Genomic DNA, 27,360 nt, shown 5'->3' with positions numbered 1-27,360 from the left:
TACGCGGAGCATTTAATACACTATACCTGTAAGTGTTCACACGTTCACAGGCGGTGGGAGCCAACATCGGACTGGCTCCTTTGTTCGGGGGGCCTGACCCTGCGCTGCCCTGGGCATCCCCGATCCACAGGGGCTCCTGTGGGTGCCACAGGTACTCAGGGCTCAGCACCCCGCAGGATCGGGCTTCTCCCTGGGGCGGCCTCTCGGTGGCAGGGGGCTAGGTTATTGTAGGGTCGCCCGAACCGCCTTGCTGCTGGGGCCAGGCCCGGAGGCTCGGGGTGCCGAGAACAGAGCCTGCGGGCGGGAGGGCTGGGGGGGCCCAAGAGGCACCTCCGCTTTCACTTTCACTCTCCGAGGCGCGGCTAAAGCAGGCGGCGGTTCCTCCATCCCGCCGGGCCCGGCAGCAGGTACCGGCGCCGCTCACCCAGCCCCGGCCTTCGCGGAGCGGGTCGCGAGCTGGCTGGTTCGGGGCCCGGGCTCCGGCGGGGCGCTAGCGGAGCCGCCTCGCCTCCCGGGGCGGGGGGACACGAGGCCCGGGCCCAGATGGGGGAGGGGTCCCGGTTCCCTCCCTCTGGCGGCAGCGGGTGAGCGGGCTGAGCTGAGCCGCATTTCACCGCCAAACGCGGGCAGCAGCCAGGGCAGCGTGTCGCTGAGGGGGCTGCGCAGCCCGCCGCCCTGACACCGCCTCTCCTGCGGCCCGGCCCAGGCCGCGCTGCAGCGCCCGCTCCCAGAGAGCGCCCCTCGCCCCTCGCAATGCGCCCCCGCTGCTCCCGCCGACACCCCCCCCGGCACCCCGAGGCTGCACCGCACTGCCAGCCCCGCAGCGCCCCCGAGCACCCCACCACTGCCACCGGGGCACCCCACCATTACACCGCCAGCGCGCTCACCTGGGCACTCCCAACGTCACCTGCTTCACAACTCTGCACCCGCTACAGATCTTAAAACCCACACAACATTGTTTGGGCACCATGCCCCGAAAATAAGCTGAGCAGATGTCAGACTCATGCCAGGAAAGGCCTTCTCACAAATATTCATGCAGGACATTAATATTTTTCATATACAGTTAAAAACTCCAGAAGAAACTGCTTGGCATGAGTCTGCTAAATTATGAAACTACTGATCTCTTTTCTATCAAGAGCCTCATAAATATCTTCATCCCCTTCTATTTGCTCCTTTCAGGGGCTGTATGTCAGGAATAAGAATTGCATTTTCTGTTGTTACTTTTGTTTTTTGTATAATGTTTTGTGGGTTTATGTGTTTATATTCTCTCCCAGTAAATACCACTGCAATTAAAACTTGTTCTCATTTATTTATAAACAGTGAGTATACTGTGGCTTTAAAAATATCAAAGCTTACTGACAGCCTGAAAGGTTTGCCTTCAGAGACATTTTAAATTAAGAGGAATTGAAGGACCATGGCAAGAAAAAGTGTATAAATCTCTTTGCTAATGGAAGTAGACACAGGTGGTTACAGAACGTGAAGGTAGTTTAGGCCTGATCTTGCTGTTGGAGCCACATCTCTTCCAACCCTAATCTTCTATGATTCTATGCCAGAAGTCATTTGGGCTCCACACAGGTCAAAGGTCTGTCCATGTGGATTTGACTGCAGCATGAGGGTCTTATTTTTTTAGATCATAGGCAGTACTCATTGGTGATGTCCATGACATTTACCGCAAAGAAAACTCTTTAATACTAACTGTGTTTTACAAATATTTCTTTTTTAGATTATCATATGTGGAAATCAACATAAGCAAGGCAAGAATGGCAGCCTTATTCTCTATTCTGCCATTTGCAGATAAATCCTCTCTCATGATGATGATAATGATGACGATAGGTGTTTTAAATGTTGCAGTTTCTGTGAATAATGACCACAGTAGCAACAACAGGGAGACAGCTGATGTAGTGTCTGGCAATGGAAGCAAACCGTTTCCTTGGGATAAAATGAGGCTTCCCAAGCATGTCATCCCAGTGCATTATGATCTTCTCCTCCATCCTAATCTTACCACTCTAACTTTTACTGGATTTGCCAGAATAGAGATTACAGTAAACCAACAAACTAGTTCAGTCATCCTGCACAGCAAACACCTGCAAATTACCAGGGCTACCATCCAAAGGAGAATGAGAAATACTCACACTGAAAAAGAAGTGATGGTTTTGGAATACCCACCATTTGAGCAGATTGCCCTCCTGGCAGCTTTTCCACTGCATGTTGGACAAAACTACACTGTTAGCATTGAATATTCTGCAAATCTGTCGGAGAGTTTCCACGGCTTTTATAAAAGCACCTATAGAACTCAGGAAGGAGAAGTGAGGTAATCCTCTTTTCAATTAACATTTGTTTCTGAAGAGTGAACTATACTTGACTTTTTAGGTATAACAGTGCTAAATTGCTGCTTTTAGATTTTATTCTCATTTAATTTCTAATTTCTCTTTTAGAACCTATGCTTTCTTCACTGAGACTTGTGCTTTGTTATAGAGAATTGAATTTATACCAAATCACATTTCAATATTTAATTTGTTGGGACTTTCAGTCCTTTCAGAAAGGAATTGAATTTTGTCATTATGGACCAAATTTAGGGGTCCTTAATGCACCAGAACTCCTATTGATGCCCCTGGAAGTTTTGATGCAAGGAAGAATGGTCCGCTGGTTAGGGTGCTATGGGACTCAGGAGATCAGGTTCCATTCTCAGCTCTGCCACAGACTTCCTGTGTGATCTTGGGCAAGACACTTAGTATCCTGTCTCAGTTTCTCATCTATAAAATGGGGGTATTAGTACTTCTTGGCCTGATAAAGGGGTATTGTGGGTTGTTCAGATACTGCCGAAATGGGGGCCATATAAGTACCTACTTACACAGTGAACATCAAGTTTACCTTTTTGTCTTGCATCAGGGAGGTGGATGTTCTGTATTGATACTGCAATGTATGGGGCATGTTTCAGATTTAGATTTTTTTAATTTCTCTTTGTTTAATTACAGGGTACTTGCATCAACACAGTTTGAGCCAACAGCTGCTCGCATGGCTTTCCCATGTTTTGATGAACCATCCTTCAAAGCCAGATTTTCCATTAAGATTAGGAGAGAACCAAAGCACCTCGCACTATCTAATATGCCAATAGTATGTGGATATTTTTAATGTTACATTTTAGAATTGTTTAGTTTAAGAAAAAGTTAAAGCAGAGCCGAATATCCAGGCAAGAGCAATTCACTTTGATATTAAACTGTTTTACCTTGATGCTCATATGTGTTTTGTTGTTTCTAGTAGTTCTAACATCGAGTTAAAAAGGAAAAATGCATTATCTCCTCATTGGTGGCTGTTTTAAAGTTCATATTTAGGGGATAGTCCTGTGAGATGCTGAGCAGCCTCGCTCCCATGGGAGGCAATGGAAGTTGGGGGCATTCAGCACCTTGTAGGGCATTCAGTACCTTATCTAGCCCATAATTTCATATTTTGTACATGAAACTGGGACCATCTAGACTTTAAAAATTAACCTTCAAGGAAGTTTGGAGGATGGGATAAATAGCATGATGCAGTGTGACATGTATTAACTATGCAGGGAGTTATGCAACTAAATCTTTGTATTGAAATGTACCCTGAGTATCTGCTAACGGTTGCTTTTACTTTTTTTTTAAAGGGACAGAGTCACATTTGTTTGAAAATGCTACTTGTATTATAGCTGCAAGTAGCAGCTAATATTACTATAACTGAAAGTTGCTAGCAAGAAAAAAATATTTTTGGTTTGTTTGCCTGTGCGTTGGATAGCACTTTGTGTCCAGTAGGTTTCACTGTTTCCTCTGTATTGTCAATTTCTTATTTGCTGAAGAGACCCTTATAAACACAAAGGGGAACAGCAAAAAAAACCAAAAAACAAAAAAACAATTAGAAACATTTTTTTTAAAAGAACATATTATATAGAGGGTTCTCTTTCAGAAATTAGAAATTTGAAATTTTGAATGTCATCTTAAAAAGATTTCGAGTTCACTGTGTCTCTTTAAACTGTTTTCCTCTTCCCTGTTTGGCTCTTTTATGCAGCCACGGGACAAACCAATTGACTTTTACAGCAGATAGCAAGGTACTATCAAATGTACAAAGCAAATTGAAAAAAAATTGAGAAATTATTTCTCTAATTTCATTCAGTTTTAAGTATAACAGGCATAGGTAGGGAAAAGTTCATACAAAAGGGTGAGTTTTCCTTTAGTTTAGTTTTGTTTTATTCAGTGACCCTTTAAATAATAGTGATGACATTTAAAAAGCTCCACAAACCTTCTGTTATGAATGTTGTTCCAGTCCACAGAATTATTGTGTGACAAAAGTTGTGCTCTAATTTTAGGTGAAATCTGTGAATGTTGCTAATTGGCTAGTTGAAGACCATTTTGATGTTAGTGTAAAGATGAGCACTTATCTAGTGGCCTTTATTGTTTCGGATTTTAAATCAGTCAGCAAGATGACAACCAGTGGAATTAAGGTAAATTTATCTCATTTTCTACTATCTTGCTTTGTGATAGAAACAATAAAATATTGAAATGGTTTAATTCTAGAGGTCTTGGTTAACTAGATTTACATGTCTGTAGCTGCTATGGGATTGAGCGAGAAGAAAGGAATGGGTTTGTAATTAGATGGACTATTTGAATTATGATTTTAGTAGTTTTATTTGCAGAATCTGTTTGTGTGCTCTCATCTCTGGTCACTTCAAAAAAGGGTTGAGTTTGGCTGGGTAAAATGGGGAAACCTGCATTGCAATTGTACCTGTTTGATGAATAAATAAAAGGGACTGAATCTAAATTCAGTTTAAAAAATTCTTTTAACATTCTTTTAAAAAATTCTTTTAACATTCTTGGCTTTCATGCTTTTCTTACATATTTTAGGATACTTCTGAGGCAGGAAATGTTACATCAAGCAGCTAATTGCGCTCATATTTTTGGGTGATAATTGAAATAAACAAGGCAGAGAACAAATCAGTTTCTATTCTATAAACTACCTATACTCGTATTCAGAAACCTTCCATGCTTGTGTGTTTTAGATATCTGTATATACTGTACCAGACAAGATCAACCAAGCTGATTATGCCTTGGATGCAGCAGTGAAACTTTTAGACTTCTATGAGAATTACTTCAGCATTCCATATCCCTTACCCAAACAGGGTAAGTGTTTTATCATTCATTTTATTTAAGTACCTTATTAAGTTGAGTTTAATAGAACACAAATCATGTAATATAGTTTGTTAGACAGGATCAAGTTTGCAACACATGGAGACCATGTTCATCTGTGCCTCCTGAATTGTCTTGCATGGACTTGGGCATTCATTTTGGGTGGGGGAGGGAACACTTGGCTCTTTGTGTTTCCATGATATCACATAGCCTGTGAAAATATTAACACATTTATAATGTAACATATTGTATGCTGTCTCCTTGTTAACACTGTTGGTTGATATTTCAGGTAGAGAAAATTAATGTGTGAAAAATACTACTTGAAAACATTTCTGCCACTTTGGTTTTTTAGTAATCTCTGTCTTTACGAGGATTAAACCAATCTGTAATCTGGTGAAGGGTCATAATGCAGTGTTACCAGATTTCGGGTGATTCTGTAATTCTATCAATGTACAGCTTGTGTCACTTGTGTTTTCATACGGAACTCTACTTTTCCCTTCTGCAAGCTTCCTCCCAATGGAGCTATCCTGCAGGACCTAGGTTCCCCAGAATCAGATGAACACACACATACACACACATTAACACAGCGTATCTTAGCAGACCGGGTCAATCAGCACTCCCAGGCTGACCCATTATATGTCCCTGGAGTCAGCAGGCTGGGTCAAACAGCACTTCCAAGATGCCACCCTCCTATGCCACAGGTTCAACACGTCCTTATCCCCACTTTCATGGTTACAATTATTCAGGTAATAATCCACTTGATGAGCAAACCCCACAGGATTTTTGGGCGCTGCAGAGATCTTTAGCTTAGGTAAGAGGAGCTTTGCTGCAGCGCAAATGGGGAAGCCAAAAACACACAAGTGAGAGAGGGAGGGAAGGAAGCAACCAGCTTAACCATAAAAGTTACTTATTGCCAGGTAATAACCATACAAGGAGAGCCAAACAAACAAAACAGTTACAATATTAAATCTAGCTTAAATTTTATTACAAAAGTCAGGTTCAGAAAACTTTACCTGATCACACAAGTCAGGGTTAGAAACTATACCTAGAGTACAAAAAAAAACCAGAGTGAGAGAGTTGGGTTCTCACCACTCCATGAAGCTTGAACCGGTCGGGGTTCCCAAGTGGTGGTGGTAGCTGAGAGTCCAGAGTGCTGGAGACAGACCGAGCCCCCAGCACGATCAGTCAGGAGAAGATGAAGCCCCAATGGAACTGATGCAGATTTTGATCCAGACATCAGAACACTTACTTGAGCGTGGGTAGGCGTTTTTTGTAGGAAAAAAACAATGGTTCAAAGGAGAACACTAGATTTATTTATGGGTAAACTGATGGTTCAAGGGAGTATACCAAAGTTGTTTTGTTCAGGCTAGACAATAGGAATGGATCATTCCTGGCGATGAGGGATGTTCCTTCAAGGGAGCTCACAATGCAATTAGGTCAGTATTTTGGATATCAGTAAAGGATTTATTACTAGAATTGGTCTGATTACTACTGAGCTGGGTGTGTAGGGGTGGGTTCATTAATGTCATGGAGCAGAGATCCCCCATCATGCAATGCTTCCCTGCTTTTCTGGTCCCAGAGTTCAGTGCGGTTCTTGCCTTGGAATCTCCGTTCTCCATTCTGTATGCTAATGGAAATGCCTCCCTGTCCCATCTTCTATGCAAATGAGGCTAGGGGAGTTGCCTTAATCCTGTTACTGTTGTCCGCAGGGGTTTAGGTGTGTCTCCCACTGCCTTTTCAGTGCTTTTTGTAAGTCTTTCTTCTGATCGGTTTTGGTTCAAGCAGAAGCTGGGTGGGGGGGTCCTTCATGAGTCAGACAGGCTGAATACTGTGCCCTGGTTCCCCGAGAACACAGAGCCGACAGGAAACAGCAGCCCCTGTCCCTGCAACCATTACTCCAGCCAATGAGATACCACTGCCTTGTTTGTGGCACCTGCTTGAGGAATAGAGCCACTGGATCCATGTGACCTTAGATCCTATGGCCCTCCTCCAGACTTGTCCCTACTATCACTCTCCAAACTGACCTATATGGATGTGGCTGCTGAGATTCCCCTCTGTGGCAAATAAGGATTGCAGAGTCCTTTTCCCACTTTCATAGAATATCAGGGTTGGAAGAGACCTCAGGAGGTCATCTAGTCCCAACCCTTGCTCAATGCTGGACCAATCCCCAACTAAATCATCCCAGCCAGGGCTTTGTCAAGCCTGACCTTAAAAAGTTCAAAGGAAGGAGATTCCACCACCTCCCTAGGTAACGCATTCCAGTGCTTCACCACCCTCCTAGTGAAAAAGTTTTTCCTAATATCCAGCCTAAACCTCCCCCACTGCAACTTGAGACCATTACTCCTTGTTCTGTCATCTGCTACCACTGACAACAGTCTAGATCCATCGTCTTTGGAACCCCCTTTCAGGTAGTTGAAAGCAGCTATCAAATCCCCCCTCATTCTTCTCTTCTGCAGACTAAACAATCCCAGTTCCCTCAGCCTCTCCTCATAAGTCATGTGTTCCAGTCCCCTAATCATTTTTGTTGCCCTCCGCTGGACCTTTTCCAATTTTTTCACATCCTTCTTGTAGTGTGGGGCCCAAAACTGGACACAGTACTCCAGATAAGGCCTCACCAATGTTGAATAGAGGGGAACGACCACATCCCTCGATCTGCTGGCAATGCCCCTACTTATATATACCAAAATGCCATTGTCCTTCTTGGCAACAAGGGCACATTATTGACTCATATCCAGCTTATCATCCACTGTAACCCCTAGGTCCTTTTCTGCAGAACTGCTGCCTAACCATTCAGTCCCTAGTCTGTAGCGGTGTATGGGATTCTTCTCTGCACTCGTCCTTGTTGAACCTCATCCCATTTCTTTTGGCCCAATCCTCTAATTTGTCTAGGGCCCTCTGTATCTTATCCCTACCCTCCAGCGTATCTACCTCTCCTCCCAGTTTAGTGTCATCTGCAAACTTGCTGAGGGTTTGAGGATATTGGACAAAACTGGCCTCAGGACCGACCCTTGGGGCACTCCACTTGATACTGGCTGCCAACTAGACATGGAGCCATTGATCACTACCTGTTGAGCCTGACAATCTAGCAGGCTTTCTATCCACCTTATCGTCCATTCATCCAGCCCATACTTCTTCAACTTGCTGGCAGGAATACTGTGGGAGACCGTGTCAAAAGCTTTGCCAAAGTCAAGGAATAACACGTCCACTGCTTTCCCCTCATCCTCAGAGCCAGTTATCTCATCATAGAAGGCAATTAGATTAGTCAGGCATGACTTGCCCTTGGTGAATCCATGCTGATGGTTCCTGATCACTTTCCTCTCCTCTGAGTGCTTCAGAATTGATTCCTTGAGGACCTACTCCATGATTTTTCCAGGGACTGAGGTGAGGCTGACTGGCCTGTAGTTCCCTGAATCCTCCTTCTTCCCTTTTTTAAAGATGGGCACCATATTAGCCTTTTTCCAGTCGTCCGGGACCTCCCCCGATCGCCATGAGTTTTCAAAGATAATGGCCAATGGCTCTGCAATCACATCTGCCCACTCCTTTAGCACTCTCGGATGCAGCGTATCTGGCCCCATGGGCTTGTGCTCGTCCAGCTTTTTTAAATGGTCCCGAACCACTTCTTTCTCCACAGAGGGCTGGTCACCTCCTCCCCATGCTGTGCTGCCCAGTGCAGTAGTCTGGGAGCTGACCTTGTTCGTGAAGACAGAGGCAAAAAAAGCATTGAGTATATTAGCTTTTTCCACATCCTCTGTCACTAGGTTGCCTCCCTCATTCAGTAAGGGGCCTATACTTTCCTTTACTTTCTTCTTGTTGCTAACATACCTGAAGAAACCCTTCTTGTTACTCTTAACATTTCTTGCTAGCTGCAACTCCAATTGTGATTTGGCCTTCCTGATTTCACTCCTGCATGCCCGAGCAATATTTTTATACTCTTCTCTGGTCATTTGTCCAATCTTCCACTTCTTGTAAGCTTCTTTTTTGTGTTTAAGATCAGTAAGGATTTCACTGTTAAGCCAAGCTGGTCACCTGCCATATTTACTATTCTTTCTACACATCGGGATAGTTTGTCCCTGTAACCTCAATAAGGATTCTTTAAAATACCGTCAGCTCTCCTGGACTCCTTTCCCGCTCATGTTATTCTCCCAAGGGATCCTGCCCATCAGTTCCCTGATGGAGTCAAAGTCTGCTTTTCTGAAGTCCAGGGTCCATATTCTGCTGCTCTCCTTTCTTCCTTGTGTCAAGATCCTGAACTCGACCATCTCATGGTCACTGCCTCCCAGGTTCCCATTCACTTTTGCTTCCCCTACTAATTCTTCCCAGTTTGTGAGCAGCAGGTCAAGAAGAGCTCTGCCCCTAGTTGGTTCCTTGAATGCTTGCACCAGGAAATTGTCCCCTACACTTTCCAAAAACTTTCTGGATTGTCTGTCTGTGCACCGCCGTATTGCTCTCCCAGCAGATATTAGGGTGCTGGAAGTCTCCCATGAGAACCAGGGCCTGCGATCTAGTAACTTCCGTTAGTTGCCGGAAGAAAGCCTCGTCCACCTCATCCCCCCTGATCTGGTGGTCTATAGCAGACTCCCACCACGACATCACCCTTGTTGCTCACACTTCTAAACTTAATCCAGAGACTCTCAGGTTTTTCTGCAATTTCATACCGGAGCTCTGAGCAGTCATACTGCTCTCTTACATACAATGCAACTCCCCACCTTTTCTGCCCTGTCTGTCCTTCCTGAACAGTTTATATCCATCCATGACAGTACTCCAGTCATGTGAGTTATCCCACCAAGTCTCTGTTATTCCAGTCACAGCATAATTCCTTGACTTTGCCACTGCTTTGCTTAAGGCACCTCTACACATCTTTCCAATGGAGCTAATGTTTTATGGGGGACCTGGCATAGTGTCTTCACACCTGGCTGAATTTCGACTAACCAGTGAAACATGAGTGGGTAACAGCCATGTTCTCAAAGTGTCACACTTCAGGTTCATCATTAGATTTGAGATCCAAGGTCAAGCACTCCAACCACCTCCAAAATATCTACATGGCCACACAACACACATCCTGGAGTGCCTTGCTTTGTTGAAAAAAGGATCTTATGTTTAAAAAAGAAATAAAAATTGTAGAAAAGTGGATGAAGTATTTATTCCTTAAAATGTAAGCAGTAATGATTCCATACACTCAGTAAGATGTTCAAAACAAGCTCAGCATTGGCCTATCTTTTTCATTTAAGTTGATGGGAGTTTTTCCCACCCAGTATCAGGTAAAGGAAACTATTAACAAAAAACTGTTGAAAAATACCTAGTTTCCTACTTAGGATAGCTCCTTCTCTGTCTTGCACAATAGAAGGTCCAGAATAAAGTTAACCACTTTCTGTCCTGTGCTGTCATTGCTTGCCACAGATTTTGTGACATGCATCTTGTGTTGAGCTACCCAGAATAGTCTTTCAAGTTAATAGTTTAACTTTTGCCTGATACTTCATATAACTTCAAAATATATAAAATCTGCACTTGAACTACTGAAACTAATGAAAACTATTTCTCTTTATTTTAATAAAAATGTGTTTGATACTGTGTTAAATGGGTGAGAGAGAGAGCACACAGATAAGTGAGTTATTATTATTTATTTTTAGATCTAGCTGCTATTCCTGATTTTCAGTCTGGAGCTATGGAAAACTGGGGACTGACCACATACAGGGAATCTTCTTTGCTATATGACCCTGAAAAGTCCTCTGCATCGGCTAAACTTTGGATTACTATGATAATAGCCCATGAGCTGGCTCATCAGGTAAAGGTTAGGGGAATACCATAGGATCTAAAAGTTTGTTAGTTTGGTTTTATTGGCAATGTGGTACAATACCAAGTCATCCTAGATATTTATACATTGAAAACAAGTTATACATTGAAGTTTATACATTGAAAACAAGTTATTAGACTTATTAGAAACTTTTGAAATAGATTGGCTTTTGAGACTAAAAGGTTCTGAATCATCTATAACTTGATTTTATATTATTTACTGGGCTAACATGATTGCTTCTTTTTTATTTTCTCCAGAGTATTTTAACTGTATTACTCATAAGAAACTTGTGGGTGTAAAAGTGTAATTTCTTGGATACATTTTAATACTGTTTTATATTAGTCACGTTTGATAAGGGAGCCCTAAGTGAGATTAAAGTCCATTTATCATAGACCATTATACAGTGTTTAACTCGTCTTTGTCCTCTGTTAGACAATGACAAAATGAACAAAGAATAAGAAAACTATGACCCATTTACACAGCAATACGAGGAGTGAAAACAAAATGCTTGCTGAGACGACTGATTTGAATGCTTCTTGAGCCTATAGGTGGGCATGAGGACCCATGCCACAGGAACGCATTATAGAGTTGGTGGGTGGTAAACTCATGCTAGGCATCTTTCACACTGCCCCATAAACCCCCAAACTTCTCTCTCCTGGGTCTACATAAATTAGTGAGTGAATTAACTAGTCAACTTAAGACAAGGCTGATAAGTACCTTTTATTATGAGCAATATTTTTTCTTTCAGTGGTTCGGAAACCTAGTTACCATGGAATGGTGGAATGATCTTTGGCTAAATGAAGGATTTGCAAAGTTTATGGAGTATGTGTCAGTCAGTATTACTCATCCAGATCTGAAAGTTGTAAGTGTTAATTACTTTCCCTTTTTTATTTATTTTAAACCATATTTTAAAATGGCTGAGGGTAATTTATTGATGATTTGCAATGGTAAGCTTATTGGGCAGCACACAGATTTGCCCTGAGCTAATTTTGTTGTTTTTATATGTAATTTTTAAAAATTAATGTAATTAGGTTAATCATCTTTTAAGGATTACAAAGTAATTATAACATTGTGTAAATACAGATGATCAAAGCTGATTACAGATTATTCTGATTGCAGTGAAGGTGGGCTACACATACAGCACTGCAGCAGCACAGCTGCACCACTGTAGCTTTTCGTGAAGACACTACCTATACTGTCGGGAGAGCTTCTCCTGTTGGCGTAGTTAATCCACCTCCCAGAGAGGCGTTAGCTGTGTCAATGGAAGAAGCCTTCTCGTCGACATAATACTGTCTACCCTGGGGTTTAGGTTGGTATAACTGCGTTGCTCAGGGGTGTGGCTTTTCCACACCCTTGAGCGACGTAGTTACATCGACGTAAGTCTGTAGTGACGACCAAGCTGGTGTGTTGTATCTTAGAAAGACTCATCCCCCTTTTGGAATGTCTGAATGTAGATGATTTCACATTCTCATTTCACCAGAGATTGCTACTTTGGGCGCGTTCCTACAAAGACATATGGGCGTGATCCAAAACCCAGTAAAATCAGTGGGAGTCTTTCCATTGACTTTCCTGGGCTTTAGGATAAGCCCCATCTGTGCAATTTTATTCATATAAGTAGTTTCACTGACATCAATTTATGTTAATAAGTCTGTGCAGCATTTTGCACATTGCAATAGCTTTATAATGGGCGATTGCAATCTCTAAATGAGATGTATTTTGTTTTAAAATAATGCATTTACTACAAGTGCTGGAATAAAAAGAAGATGTTTTTGTTTTCTTTGTACTGTCTGAAAGTCACATGGAAGAATTCTAAAACAAGTGTAAATATTTTCATCTTCAGTTTGGTTTGCTGTTACATCTGTATTTAATAGTCCTTGAATAAAAAAAACATTTTTTTCTCCTATTAGGAAGATTATTTTTTAGGCAAGTGTTTTGATGCCATGGAGGTGGATGCATTAAATTCCTCACATCCTGTGTCTACTCCTGTGGAAGATCCAGCTCAAATTCAAGAAATGTTCGATGATGTTTCCTATGAAAAGGTAAATTGTGTAACTATTTTTCCTTACACTTTTGTTTCAGTGAATATTGTTCATGAAGCTTGCTTCGAACTAGACATTGGGGGTGACACTGGATTTCACTCTAACGAAGATAGATGGCATCTCTGCCATTACTGTAAACATACCTCATTCATGACTTGTATGATTTCTGCTGTTTCACTTATGAAACTCTCTTAGGCAGAAACTGAATTGTGGGCTCAGTTCCCCACCTATAAAATGAACATCATAATATTCCCTTTATCTGTCTTGTTTAGATTTTAAGCTCTGTGGGGTAAATATTGTCTCTTGCTGTGTGATTGTGCAATGTGTAGGACAGTGGGGCTCCAACCTCAGCTGAGGTTTCTAGGCATTATCATAACTCTAATAATAGACTTAACTTGCTTAGCCAAAGCTCCCTTTGAAAGCAGTGGTGGTGAAAGCCAAAGTACTATATTAGTACATAAGGTTATGTCAGGTGATGCTTTAATCCAAGAGCACTATGAATTTAGAGTTAACTGCTAATGCTATTAACAATAATATTGATTTTAAAAAAATTAAAATATATCAGACTTTATATTTTATGATCTAAAGATTAGTTTTGTAAATTTTTTATCATTTCCTTTGCAGGGAGCTTGTATTCTAAATATGTTAAGGGATTACTTGAATGCAGATGTGTTTAAAGCTGGTCTTGTACAATATCTGCGGAAGTACAGCTATCAGAATACAAAAAATGAAGATCTATGGAACAGTCTGGCACATGTAAGTATTTCTTGGGGGGGGGAGAGGGGGGGAGTGACGGGTTTGGTCACAGAGACCCCCTTGGGACTGTCACCTGACCTGCTGAAACTACCTCTGAGCCTGTTTTCCCTGCCAGGTTGGGACTCCAGAACCCTGTCTTGTTAAGCCAGACACGCTACTTTGCTGCAGCACAGACCCAGGGTCTGAACCACACCCCCAAAGCTGCAGACTTTAATCAAAACTGCTCAGCAAGTTTCCTATCTCCAGCACCTAGACATCCAGCTCCCAGTGGGATCCAAACCCCAAATAAATCCGTTTCACTTTGTATAAAGCGTATACAGTGTAAACTCATAAACTGTCCTCCCTCTATAACACTGATATGCACAGCTGTTTGCTCCCCCAGGTATTAATCACTTACTCTGGGTTTAATAATAAACAAAAGTGATTTTTATTAAGTATAAAAAGTAGGATTTAAGTGGTTTCAAATAATAACAGACAGAACAAAGTAAGTTACCAAGCAAAATAAAACAAAACACCCAAGCCTAACACATTTAAGAAACTGAATACAGGTAAATCCCCCTCAGAGATGTTCCAATAAGCTTCTTTCACAGACTAGACTCCTCTTTAGGCTGGGCCCAATCCTTTCTCCTGGTACAGACCTTGTTAGTTCCAGCTCAGGTGGTAACTCGGGGATTTCTCATGACTGGCAGCCCCATTTGTTCTGTTCACCCCCTTTTATAGCTTTGGCACAAGGCGGGAATCTTTTGTCTCTCTCGGTCCCCACCCCTCCTTCTAAATGACAAAGCACCAGGTTTAAGATGGATTCCAGTGCCAGATGACATGATCACTTGTCCTGTGAGACTTCATTACCCACTGGCTGGCACCCACCTATACAGGAAGGCTTACAAGTAAACAGAGCCATTTACAACCAGTTGTCCTAGTTAATGGGAGCCATCATGATTCCAAGCCACCATTAATGGCCCACACTTTGCATAGTTACAAGAGGACTTCAGAGTAATACTTCATATTTCTAGCCTCAGATACAAGAATGATACATTTGTACAAATAGGATGAACACACTCAGTAGATTATAAGCTTTGTAATGATACCTTACAAGAGACCTTTTGCATAAAGCGTATTCCATTTACATTACGTTTACACTCATAAGCATATTTCCATAAAACATATGGAGTGCAACATCACAGGGGGTTGTACCCAAGTATTTCCCTGTGAATAACCACCATCCAGCCTCATATATTACTGAACAGAATAATCACTGTGAGCTGCATTAATTATTCAGAATTGTAAAATTAAAGTTAAATATTTAATTTTTTCAGACTTGTCCTCTGGGTGATACCCAGGAAAGCCAACTACAAGGTGATGGCTTTTGCACCAGAAACCAGCAAACATCTTCAAGTGCAGTAAGCTTCTATTTTCCTACTTATTGATAGTTATAAGTCTTCTGTGTTACTGTACACTAACATTTAATTCTTCAGTTTTCATCATGTTTAAAATTAGTATACTCCCTGCCTGAGAGTGTGAAACTATTGTGCTCAGAACCCTACTTGTGAGAATATAAGTTCATTGGATACTGCTGGAAGCCTGGACTTTATATTACTGTTGAAAATTTTCCTTGGGTTTTACCTGTTGAATATGTACTTGCTTGAACAAAAATCTATCCCCTAAAGAGCCCAATACTGATTGGTGCATTATATGGCTGTTACTGGTATTAATCATAAGCATCAAAAGGTTATTCTGTCCACCATAAGGTGAAGGAGTCACAATGATATCCCAGTCCCCAATCCAAACTTCACTATGTAAGTCCTGTAAACTTGTTTTTTCGATCAATGGTTGGTAGCTCTTGTGAAGTTGCCACTCACTCATCTTTGCGTCCTTGCCAGTATATTTCATCCTCACTCTGTTCTTATGTATTTTGTTTTTGCCTCATATAAATCAGCACTGGACCAGGAGGGAGATTCTTGATGTGACAACAATGATGAACACTTGGACATTACAAAAGGGTTTTCCACTAGTAACTGCCACAGTAAAAGGAAAGAATGTCCATCTGCAGCAAGAGCACTATATGAAGGGATCAGATTCTTCTCCATCAACAGGGTAATAGAAAATGAGCACGTGATGCTCTCCATCATAGTCTAGGCAAACTGGAAAATCCACTGGTGACAGTCTATTCTGCATAGTAGTAACTGTTATTGCTGTTCTTAAAGGAACAAAAATTACATTTTGGCATTGCTTATTTGAAAATCGGTATAGTGTTAAGAAGCTATAACTGAGGTCCATAATAATTAGTCCACAGAAATAAAAGTGTCTTATATCGGAGCTTTCTGGGGTATTCTTCTGCTAAGTTAAGATTGGGGTAGAATACTGTCGCAAGAGGATGGCCATGTTTTGTCTCAGCCATGAGAGTAATGAAGCCTGCGTAAGTCTCCCTACAGCAGGGGTGGGCAAACTTTTTGTCCTGAGGGCCATATCGGGTTTCCAAAATTGTATGGAGGGTCGGTTAGGGGAGGCCCAGCCCCCACCTCCTATCTGACCCCCCCGCTTCTCGCCCCCTGACGGCTCCCCTGGGACTCCTGCCCCATCCAACCCGCCTGTCCCCTGACGGCCCTCCACTCTTGCCCCATCCACCATCCCCAGTCCCCTGACCACCCCCGGATTCCCCACCCCTGACTGCCCCCCCTGGAACCCCTGCCCCATCCAACCCCCCTGTTCCCCGCCCTCTGACCTCCACCCCCAAACTCCCCTGCCCTCTATCCAACCCCCCCTGCCCCCTCACTGCGCTGCCTGGAGCACGGGTGGCTGGTGGCGCTACAGCCGCGCCGCCCAGAGCACCGGCTCAGGCCGCGGCTCTGCAACGGCACTGCCCGGCCGCCCAGAGCGTTGCCCCAGCGACACAGGGCGCTGAGGCTGCGGGGGAGGGGGAACAGCAGGGGAGGGGCCGAGGACTATCCTCCCAGGCCAGGAGCTCAGGGGCTGGGCAGGAGGGTCCCGCAGGCCGTAGTTTGCCCACCTCTGCCCTACACCATGAATCTTACCTCCACATACTCCCAAGAAGAGTTTCAGAGTCAGTCACTTCCGACTCTTTGTCCCCAACATAGCAGCGTAGCTCACTACTCAAATATAGGTCCAACCTTCTCTACAGTAGCTATTGCAATTAAATATTCTGTCACTAAAATAACCATTTTTACATTGCAATAGGTACTTGTGGCATGTTCCATTAACGTACATTACTAGTAAATCTGACACCGTGCAAAGATTTTTGCTGACAACTAAAACAGGTAACATCCTTTAAAGTGATTAGTCCATTTGAAGGATTAGCTACAGTGCTTGCAAAGTTTAGCCATTTTAGCTCTACAGCTATTTTGTGGGGGCGGGGGGAAAGGGTGGATGAAACTGGTAGTTCTACCTTTTATTTTTGTTATCACAGATCTAATTTCAATAATGCTTTTAAAAAAGAGAATGCCAGGTTTTGGCAGATGAGATATAAAACAGCTGAATTATATATAACCTGCTGGAAAAATTGGATTTTGTAGTGAAAATGTTGACAGACTCCTATAACAACATTACTGAGCTATCTCTCTTAACGTATTCAGAAACTATAGCATCTCTTCCTTTAATCGCTGAAAAAGAGACCAAGACCAGCATTAGCTATTGTACCAGGATTATTTTTTGTCCAAATTTAATGTATGAAATGGACTGTGCAAGTGCTGGGCTCTTCATCCATTATGTGGTCGTCTTATCAGATAATGTTTTAATCAATAAGAGAGAATGGAGTTATAATTTTATTTTGTTTGCAGATGTCCTCATCCTCCCAGAAGAGGTTGAATGGATAAAATTCAATGTGGGAATGAATGGTTATTACATTGTGCACTATGAAGATGATGGATGGGATGCTCTGATTAGCCTTTTAAAAGAAAACCATACAGCAATTAGCAGCAATGATAGAGCAAGTCTCATTAACAATGTATTCCAGCTTGTGAGGTAAGGCACACTGTATGAGTCTTAAAAAGACAAATGATACAATTCAGATTGTGTGCCACTAATGCAGAAAACATTTATTCTTGTATAATTTGTTGTTATTAAATCCTTTTAATGGAGAGGGGATCAGATTCTGATCTTGTTTACAGCAATGCAAATCTGGAATGTCTCCATTGACTTCAGGGGAGTCATGTAACTGAGGACATACACTGGCCCTGAGAACATAACCATTATGATCAAAACACTGTCTCTGATACTGTGTAAATCAGTGGATTCCAGCAGCACTGATCTGCTCCCTTTTGAAAATTAGGATTAGAACAAGATTTTCAATTAAACCTAAAATTTGGTGTCTTAAATCAGTCTCTTATGGGCAGTGGTTCACTTTTCACAACCCCATCACTTCAACTTAGTTTGCACTCTGGAGGTGCTTGTGTGTGACCACTACCTTAGATATGGAACCATTTCCTGTCGCAGGTCGAGTGTTTGGCATGGCTGTGCAAGGATTTCAAGAGCTTTTGTAGGCTGAGTATCAGATACCAGAAGGTTTCATGTCTTATGTGGTTTGTCGGCCACATTTGTCTTTCAGGAGTTTGTTTCTAGGCTTTTCCATTTGTGTGATGATAACTTCAGGATTCTAAAAGAATTAAGTAGAAATTAGCTCATTTAATATTATTTATAATGTTCTCTCTCTTTTTCTCTCTCAGCATTGGAAAACTATCAATTTCTAAAGCTCTTGATTTATCTTTGTATTTGAAACTTGAATCCCAAATTATGCCTGTATTCCAAGGTATGAATGAGCTGATTCCTATGTACAAGCTCATGGAGAAAAGGGACATGGATGATGTAGAAAATCAGTTAAAGGTAAGACGGAAAGCACCTAAAACTGGCTAACACTAAAATAGCGGTTATACCCTGTATGCACACCTTTAAAAAATACAAGTATTGGTAGCAAGCCAGTAGAGTGGAGTGGGGTTTTTTTATTTTATTTTATTTAAAACCCAAATTTAAACTATTTATTTTTCAGTCACAGTTTTTTCTTTATGGCCTCTGGTTCTGTATTCATTTCCTGGCGGAAGGCAGGGAGTAGGTGGGGAAGTTGCCATCATGGTGATCTGTAGAGCTGTGACCTGGAAGCGGTGTTCTACCACAGGTTATCCTGGGAGCCCCATCAGTCCAGTGATGAGCTGCCAAAATCTTAACAACGGGTTCCCTCCTCACCCCACGAGGGGGTTATTGCCAACCCCCACCCCCAGGACCCCTGCCCTGTCCCCTGACTGCCCCAGAACCGGGCAGGAGGGTCTCGTGGGCCACCGTAGTGGGTACCCACCCCACCTCTAAGAGCCAGAGGCACCTGCCAGGGGGGTGAGGTGGGGAGTCCTGGAGGTGCTTACCTGGTGCAGCTCCCAGGAAGCATCCGGCAGGTCCCTCTGGCTCCTAGGGGCGGGGGAGTATAGCTGGGGGGAGCAGGGGGAGCGGCCGCTCCCCCACTGATCACATCAAAAGTGGCGCCTTAGGCGCCGACTCCCTGGGTGCTCTGGGGCTGGAGAACCCCCGGGGAAAATATGGTGGGTGCAGAGCACCACTAGCAGCTCCCCGCCCAGCACCCGGCCCCAGCTCACCTCCACTCCTCCTCCTCCCCTGAACACACCGCCCCGCTCTGCTTCTCTGCCCCCTCCCCCGGCTTCCCGCGAATCAGCTGTTTGGTGGGAAGCCGGGGAGGGCAGAGAAGCAGGCGGCAGCTTCCCGCTCAGGCCGAGGGTGGCTGAGGTGAGCTGGGGTGGGGAGCGGTTCCCCTGCACGCCCCCCGGGTTACCTGCTGCGGCGTGGGCAGCCCTCCTCACGCCCCCCCCCCCCAGCTTACCTCCACCTCCCTAGGCCTGAGCGGGAAGCCGCGGCCTGCATCTCAGCCCGCCCCGGCTTCCTGTGCAAACAGCTGATTAGCTGGAAGCCTGGGGGGGCGGAGAAGCAGAGCGGGAGATGCGTTCAGGGGAGGAGGCGGAGCGGAGGTGAGCTGGACCAGGGGTGGGGTGGGGAGCTGCCAGTGGGTGCTCTGCACCCACCAAATTTTCCCCTTAGGTGCTCCAGGGCTGAAGCACCCATGGAGTTGGCGCCTAACGCGCCACTCTTGGCCGGTTAAATTTAGAAGCCCTTTTAGAACCGGTTGTCCCTCGCGGGACAACTGGTTCTAAAAGGGCTTCTAAATTTAACAATCGATTCTAGCGAACCGGTGCGAATCGGCTCCACCTCACCACTGCATCGGTCCTTATTGCTTTCTCCCTCTCACCAGAGGAGAAAGGGCTTATTTTTGCAGCGGCAATAAGAGAGAAAGGAGGTACCAGGGGGGAAGGCACTTGACAAGATGAAATGTCAACTGCAGATAAACAGACAAAAAGCTGGGAAAGAGAAGATGAGCCTTTGCCAGCCTGAGAATCCCTGGAGTAGGACTGCTGCCAGGAGTGAGTTCCTTTCCCTGGTGGCTGCATGTTTTTCTACTGTCCCAGTATCCTGTCTGTCCTGCTACCCTGCTCTGTTTGTCAGATTAGTACTTCCAGACCCTGCTTTCAACTCAGCCAGGAAGGCAAGGGCTGTGAAATTAGAAGTAAGATTGTAAAATAAGCAAGAAATGTGTGTTTACAAAAAATTGGGGTGTTTAAAAATCTTATTCTTTCCTCTAAGTATAGTTCTAGAGAAAATGAGATAGGTAGAGCGTTCAGAGCCAGTCCTTGCAGAATGTTGAGATGCAATAGCTTGAATTATTGTTTGGTATTATAATTATACATTAAAAGGCGATGCTGTAGCAATTATGATTTATATTATTTAGGAAGGATGTAATTTCTTTCTAATTTGCTTGTTCCAGAATTTGCTAAGTTAACTTTACTAAACCAAATTCACCCCGGGATAGCACTGTCTGCACTGGAGTTACACCAGGGATGGATTTGGCCCATTAATTTTACACAAAGCACTGAGTTGAATGCACTAGGTCCTATGGAGTGTAGGCCCCAATCCTGTAATCAGATTCACATGGGTGAACCTTTACATCCATGGAGATCCCCACTATATTTGGGCTGCTTTTGTATGGGGGATGCCAGCCACCTGCCTGCATGTACAGAGAGGGGACAATTGAATGGTGGCTGCCCAGGGGATCCGTCCACATTGGTGTAGGATCAAGGTCATAGTTGGTAGAGTAGTTGAACACTGAAATTACTTGTCATCCCATTATATTTAAAACTGATGCATTAAAATAACTGATTGTTGGTATGGCACAAAAACCTGATTTTCAGAGAGACAGACGTGAACAGCTAATAAGTTTAATTTTTGCTAAATGTTGGTAAAATTTGTAAAATGAAAATATTTTAAAAGTGACATGGGTTTGAAGATTTATTGGAGGATTTAACCAAAGGTAAGTGGATTAGATGTTGATTTAAATTACCAGTGCCAACAATAGTAGAAGTAATGCATTTGAAGAGGCAGTATTTATACTTAAGTGTGTTAAATAGAATCTTTTTATTATTAAATTGTTTTAGGGGTACATAGTAAATCTGTTTAAAGACCTAATTGACAAACAGTCCTGGAATGATGAGGGCTCAGTGTCTGAAAGAATGCTTCGCAGTTCCCTACTTCTGTTTGCGTGTGCGCGCAAGTACCAACCGTGTGTGGACAAAGCAGAAGAATATTTTATGAAATGGAAGGAATCCAATGGAACTTTACGGTCTGTTTTCATAGTAAATTCAGTAGAGGTGAAGGATGAATTAACGTTTTCCCTTTTGATTTAGTATCGGTAAACTGATCTATTAATAAAGCAGGTTTCAGAGGAACAGCCGTGTTAGTCTGTATTCGCAAAAAGAAAAGGAGTACTTGTGGCACCTTAGAGACTAACCAATTTATTTGAGCATGAGCTTTCGTGAGCTACAGATGTGAAAACATCTGATGAAGTGAGCTGTAGCTCACGAAAGCTCATGCTCAAATAAATTGGTTAGTCTCTAAGGTGCCACAAGTACTCCTTTTCTTATTAATAAAGCAGCTGCTCATATTTCAGTCCTTTCAGGGACCCAAATATTAACCTTTTTTAGTACTTTCTCATCTCAGACTCCAGACTCCCAATTCCCTCTGGACTTGACAGCTATTGTGTATTCATTGATGGCTTATATATCACCTTGTACTTTGGAACTTGATTTACTAAAGGTGAAAGGGAAAATGGAAATTAGAGTTGTGCCCCTTTGTTTTGCTTTTTTATGATGGAGAAAGAAGGTCTGAAGGGTTTTATTTTACACTATATACTTTCAGGTCACCTGCTACTCACTAACATTTTGGATACAGGCCATCTTTGTTAAAGATTCAGTTTCTCCACCCCTTAATTTAACGAGTCAGAGTTCACAGTAAACATGCTGAGATACCACCAGCAGATCATCTAGCAAAACCAGCATTCCTGATCTTTCCATTGTGAAAAACACCCAAATAATGAAACAAGCCCAAATTAAAAAAAAAAAAAAAAGCTTTTGCTAGCCATCTTTGGGAGAGGGCTTGTTGACCAGGACACCTCTTTAAGAAAGTGACATAAGTTCTGTAACTCTTACATAGGTAACATGACTACTGTTTAAACATCTCTGAATGACTAATATCTCTTAATAGAACTCTTCCTTGGCAAAACAGGATCTGCTCTGGAATGAGGCTTGAACCTGGGTCTTCTAGGTTCAAAGTAGCGTGTGTTGCCTACTGAGTATCATTAACAGTAAATACCAGGATACTTTTAGACTGAAGGCAAACTCCTCCTCTGGCAACACTTAAGAATCCCTAATAGGGACAGAAGGAGAAAAATTAAAGACCTAATTCACCCTTTTGTTACACCAGAATGATTCCCTGGTGTAATGGAATGGTGAATCAGAATGGAAATATCCATCATAATGGAAATATGAAGCAGAGTATAACTTGGTGTCCAATTTGTTGCAGTTTGCCCAATGATGTTAAAACTGCAGTATATGCTGTTGGAGCCCAGACAATCGAAGGTTGGGACTTCCTTTTTAGTAAATACAGGCTGCCTTGGTTCAACACTGAGAGAAATCAGATTGAAGTTGCTCTCAGTATTAGCAGAAATAAGGACAAACTTCAGTGGTGAGTAATATACTGTTTTATGAAGGAAGTGTTTGTATGGGAGTGGAGAGGGAGGAACCAAACTTAGGAGCTACAGCAATGAGCGCTTTTGCAGCATCTTCAATGCACAGCATTATAAAATGCCTTATAAAAGAAGGGGAAGTTGCAGTTTAAAACTTGACACCAGAGGCTGGTGTGTACGCACGTTTGCATTTTCAGCTGTCAATTGGAGAAAGGCAGAAACAAGTGACTATTTAGGCACTTGATTACCTTTTGCATGTAAAGTTACTGTAATTGCAGTATGCCTATATATTTCTTATGCATGCAAGGTGGGACTGACTCTTAAAAACATTGTCCCTCAGTGTTTTGAGAGAGCTTCAGACACAGTAGATAAATGCCCTCTCTCCTTTTAGCATCATGGGAGGAAAGGAACATTTAGAAATGTTATTGCTACCATTTCTGCCACGGATTTGCATTGTGAAACTGAGCTAGTCATTTAACTGCGTTGATGCTACCAAGAGACACTCACATTTTTTTTATGAATAGGGCCTCAGTTTCCCTATCTGCAAAAAGGGGATGATACTTATCTATCTCTCAGGACAACTAAGGTTCACATTAATGTCGAGATCCTGGGATGAAGGATGCGGTTCAAGTTCAAAGCATTATGTTGATTTTATTCTACATTTCCTGTAATGGAGATAATCTTAGTAACTTTCATGATGAACTTCATGGGACTAGGGTGATGCAAGTGGCTCAGAAGTCTTTTGCTAAAGCAAATTTTATCTTAAAAAAGTAAAATTTAAAGTAGGACAGTTATAGTGATTAGCCAAGGTGTTAAGAAGTGCAGTTTTAACAAAGTAACCCATCCGTCATCTCTGCCTAACAGTCTAGTTACCTTTTCCATTTCCATCCTCATTGGGTTTTTTAGGATAATGGATCAAAGTTTGTTTGGTGATGTAGTAAAAACTCAGGATCTTCCACATATTATTGTGTATGTTGCTAAAAACCCATCTGGCTATCATCTAGCATGGACATTTTTGAAGGAAAACTGGAATAAATTTGTACAAAAGTAAGTTGCACAGATTGTTTTACTCAGACCCTTATGCTAGCTATATTTGACATCGATTTCTCCATTTTAAATTAAATCATCCATTTAATAAATCCTTGGTAATTGGTTTTTGGCTTTTTTGCTAGGTTTGAACTTGGCTCACCTTCTATAGCCCACATGGTAATTGGCGTGACAAATCAATATTCTACAAGGGAACAGCTTGCAGAGGTGAAGTGTCTTACTTTCAGATCATGCATTCTGGCTGGGGTTTTCAGAGCTGCCTAAGGGAGCTGGAGACGAACTTCCTTAGACTCCTTTGGAAACACCAGAGTCTGTTTTATGTGCAGAAGTGGCTTTATGAAGATGATAGGTATAACCTGTGATTAAGCCTAAGGATCGTGCAAATATTGGAAGTTAGTAAACATTGAAGTAGTACATAGCTCCCCTGAAGCTATACAAATGCTATACAAGTTGTGAGTTTGAGGACCCTAAGCATAGCAGTATGTGCCAATAGCAAGGGAAAGAATGGCCCTGTAGTTATAACACTGGGTGAGGGTCAGGTGTCTGTTGCCTGCTCTGACACAGAGTTCTTGTGTGTCCTTAAGCAAATCACTTAATGCCTCTGGGTCTCAGGTTTTCAGCTGAAAAGTGGCAATAGCACTTCCCACCCTCACAGGAATGTTGTGAAGATACTGTACATATTAATGCTTGTGAGGTACTGGATACTAAGATGAGCACCATGGCAGAGTGTATAAATAAAATTGGTCAGGCTAAAGTTGATAGAAGTGGTACAGAAATGACAAGCCTTCCTAGATGGGGGAAGAGATATACTGTGCACTAACCAATCTAAGTGCTCTGCAACCTATACAACAAGCACAGACAGCTCTCCTGTACATGGAAGCGGGATGCAGCCATAGTTTTATTTGCTGATTCCATAATTTTAAACTGCATCCCATTCCTCCACAAATATCAAAAGCCCCAGATACCTTGTACGCAGCTGCCAAAACCTTCATTGAAAGCCTCCATTTTAAATCTAAATGGAGCTTCCCCACTACAATGCTACAGAATCCAAGGAACTTGCTGCAGAATTTAGGTCTTGCTTGCAGCAGACGACACATGGCCTTCAATATGATTTTAATGTAGGATCAAGCAGAGCTCATGTTTTCAAACAAACATGAATATATTCAATAAATGACAAAATGACTTGTTTTCCCACAGTAACTTTGCAAAGAATGACTTATCACATCAGAATAATAAGGAAAGTCTTATAGTGACCTCTAGTAGCATTTGTCTGTCATTAATACTAGCTTGTACCATAGACTACCTTTCCCCTCGGCGGTTGGGACTCTCCCTTAAAACACTAGCTGGGAAGTAGTCGTTGGCTGTGGAAGGCCTGACAACAGGGCTCCTTCACTGTGATGTGGGGAACACCAGAGCTGAGAGCTACCACAGGGGTTTCCATGCTGAGCCCCCAGCCTCCTGTTGACTTTGCTGTAGATTGTAGTTAAAAAAAGCTTCTAAAAATGATCCACTGTTGCTTACGCTGCTGCCGCTGCTCTCAGCTGGTTTAACTGAGATGGTATTAAAAAAATAGTGGTTGTTGTCTTAGCTGCCTTGTCAACACGAGGTGCCTCAGTGTGGCAGAGTGCTGGTTTTACCCAGGGTGTGAAGTTTTTTAGAAAACTGCTGTCATGTAGACAGTCACAGTAGTCAAGAGACTTACTCTAGGTCACACTGGAAACCTGGAGTTTTTTGCCATTAAACCTGTGCACTAGTTACTCGACTTCACTGCCTCTTAATCATGCATCAACTGTTAATTCTAATTTTTTCTGATAGGTAAAAGAATTCTTCAATTCTCTGGAGGAAAAAAGTTCACAGCTTCGCTGTGTCCAACAAGCTATAGAAACCATCGAAGAAAATATACGATGGATGGACATAAACTTCGAAAAAATCAAAATATGGTTACAAAATAACATGTGAAGGATTTATTATTGCATCTGGCTTTGAATATTTGAATGTAAATTACAAAACATAGTGAAAATTTCAAAAAATCTGAAGCTTTTTTGTTGTTTTTGGGTGAGGAGATTTACTTAGAGGTGATGACATGGGCCCCATTCTGTTCCTTTGCATGAGATTGGCTATCGATTTCAATAGGAGCAAGATAGGGCTCTCTATATGCACACCTTCAATCCAATAATAAACCATCATCCACAATTTTTGAGCAATTTTTGGCCTGTGTAAACTGGAATTCTAATTTTTGAATTCTAAAAAATGGATTTACTATTCTATTTTGAGGAAAAACTAATTGTGAAATGACAGAAAATGGATGAGTACACAACTGAACTATAAATGGAACACTCCACATATGAGATGGCATAGAAGTTTGTATCCCCTTGCCAAACCCTAGGTATGACTAGTAATTTCTGCTCAGGGTAGCCCAGCACTGGAATATTTATAGGTATGCTAGTTTAACATGGAGATGATTTCTGAGTACCTACTTTTTACCTGTATTTTGTGAATCTGCAGTCAGTCCATCAAAATAATTTATGTAAGACACCATGAGGAATTTAATCCTTTCCTATATCAAGGTGTACAGTATTAGAGTGTATATTGCAACTATAATTAAGATTAATACACTTCAAAAGTAGAAGTGATAAGAAGTGCAGTTGAATAACTTATTTTTCCCATACCTCCTCTTTTTATAATTACATTGCTATTGCTTCATGAGAACATTTTTTTTATTATGCCTTATTTGACTGTGGAAAGTGAATTGCTCGCTTACCTTTATATTAAATCTTATACTCCTTTTTAATATAGAATTACTTTAGAGTAATAATGAAAGTGAATCTGAAAGTAATGAGTGAATCTGAAAGTTTAACAGGATCAGAGATATTTAATATTTTAGATCAGTATAATTAGTAACTTTTTGGTAGGGTCAGGGTGATTTCAGTATTTGCTGGTAATTAGCTCTTTTAACTAATGAAAGTGCACTTTTAAAAAATAAATGTCCTTTTCAGAAGATTAACCTGTTTAAAAAGTGATTACTAAATATTACTCATTTTTATTGTAATGGGGCCTGTTCTATTACAAACCTAAGACAAAGAAGAAAGATAGTCAGGTGCATAATGCATGACATCTAGGTTGCATGTTTGGCTTTTTCAGAGGTCTGTATGATCTTTACCAAGTTCTTTTCTGTTGTGTGTCTTTCTTACAGTAAAATGGGAAATGGAGAAACTGACTGTACACAAAATACTGTCAAATGCATAATCTGAAAGTGAAAACAGTTTGGTTTTTCCTCAGATCTGTCAGTTGTAATAAGGTAGAATGGGAAATATCAAAAACTTCAGACAGAAGTGTGATTTCTAGGTTGCTGGCAATCCTTCATCAGGGCTTTAGTAGCCTATCTGTAAAACCGGGTTACTTCTGCTTACCTATCTAACTAAAGTGGTGATGTTTGTTTAATTAATGTTTGTAAAGGGCTTTGTGCTCTTCAGATGGAAGTGTACACTGAAGGAAAGG

General features: G+C 42.1%; 2 protein-coding genes across 9 annotated transcripts in view; one reads left to right on the top strand and one right to left on the bottom strand.

The window, feature by feature from the left end:
- LOC140911468 (endoplasmic reticulum aminopeptidase 2-like) overlaps positions 1–689 on the bottom strand; it is a 50,512-nt gene extending 49,823 nt beyond the window's left edge. For 2 of the 3 annotated variants that reach the window (XM_073344569.1, XM_073344571.1), the window contains exon 1: positions 27–688. The gene's annotated coding sequence lies outside the window, so the exon portion shown is untranslated. Of the gene's footprint in view, positions 1–26 lie in introns of all 3 variants that reach the window. The other variant, XM_073344570.1, reaches the window with a different exon arrangement.
- Positions 43–26,142, top strand: ERAP1 (endoplasmic reticulum aminopeptidase 1). Of its 6 annotated transcripts, none has more exons than XM_073344554.1 (19): positions 43–151; positions 1,724–2,311; positions 2,976–3,114; positions 4,328–4,462; positions 5,018–5,138; positions 10,772–10,926; positions 11,684–11,797; positions 12,843–12,974; positions 13,599–13,730; positions 15,047–15,130; positions 15,667–15,824; positions 16,926–17,005; positions 17,525–17,708; positions 18,410–18,566; positions 21,230–21,414; positions 22,653–22,814; positions 23,722–23,862; positions 23,988–24,069; positions 25,678–26,142. In XM_073344554.1, exons 2-19 carry the CDS (start codon positions 1,761–1,763, stop codon positions 25,819–25,821), a joined length of 2,856 nt encoding a protein of 951 aa, XP_073200655.1. In that variant the 5' UTR covers positions 43–151; positions 1,724–1,760; the 3' UTR covers positions 25,822–26,142. The 6 variants fall into 6 exon arrangements, with proteins under 6 accessions (XP_073200655.1, XP_073200653.1, XP_073200658.1 ...); XM_073344552.1 differs by lacking the exon at positions 43–151 and adding an exon at positions 303–407; XM_073344551.1 differs by lacking the exon at positions 43–151 and adding an exon at positions 458–584.
- Positions 26,143–27,360: the final 1,218 nt, after the last annotated feature.

Source organism: Lepidochelys kempii, chromosome 5 (assembly GCF_965140265.1).
Source record: "Lepidochelys kempii isolate rLepKem1 chromosome 5, rLepKem1.hap2, whole genome shotgun sequence".
In the NCBI taxonomy this organism is placed as follows: Eukaryota; Metazoa; Chordata; order Testudines; family Cheloniidae; genus Lepidochelys; species Lepidochelys kempii.
The sequence above is the reverse complement of the archived record's forward strand: the minus strand, read 5'-3'. Positions and strand labels throughout refer to the sequence as shown.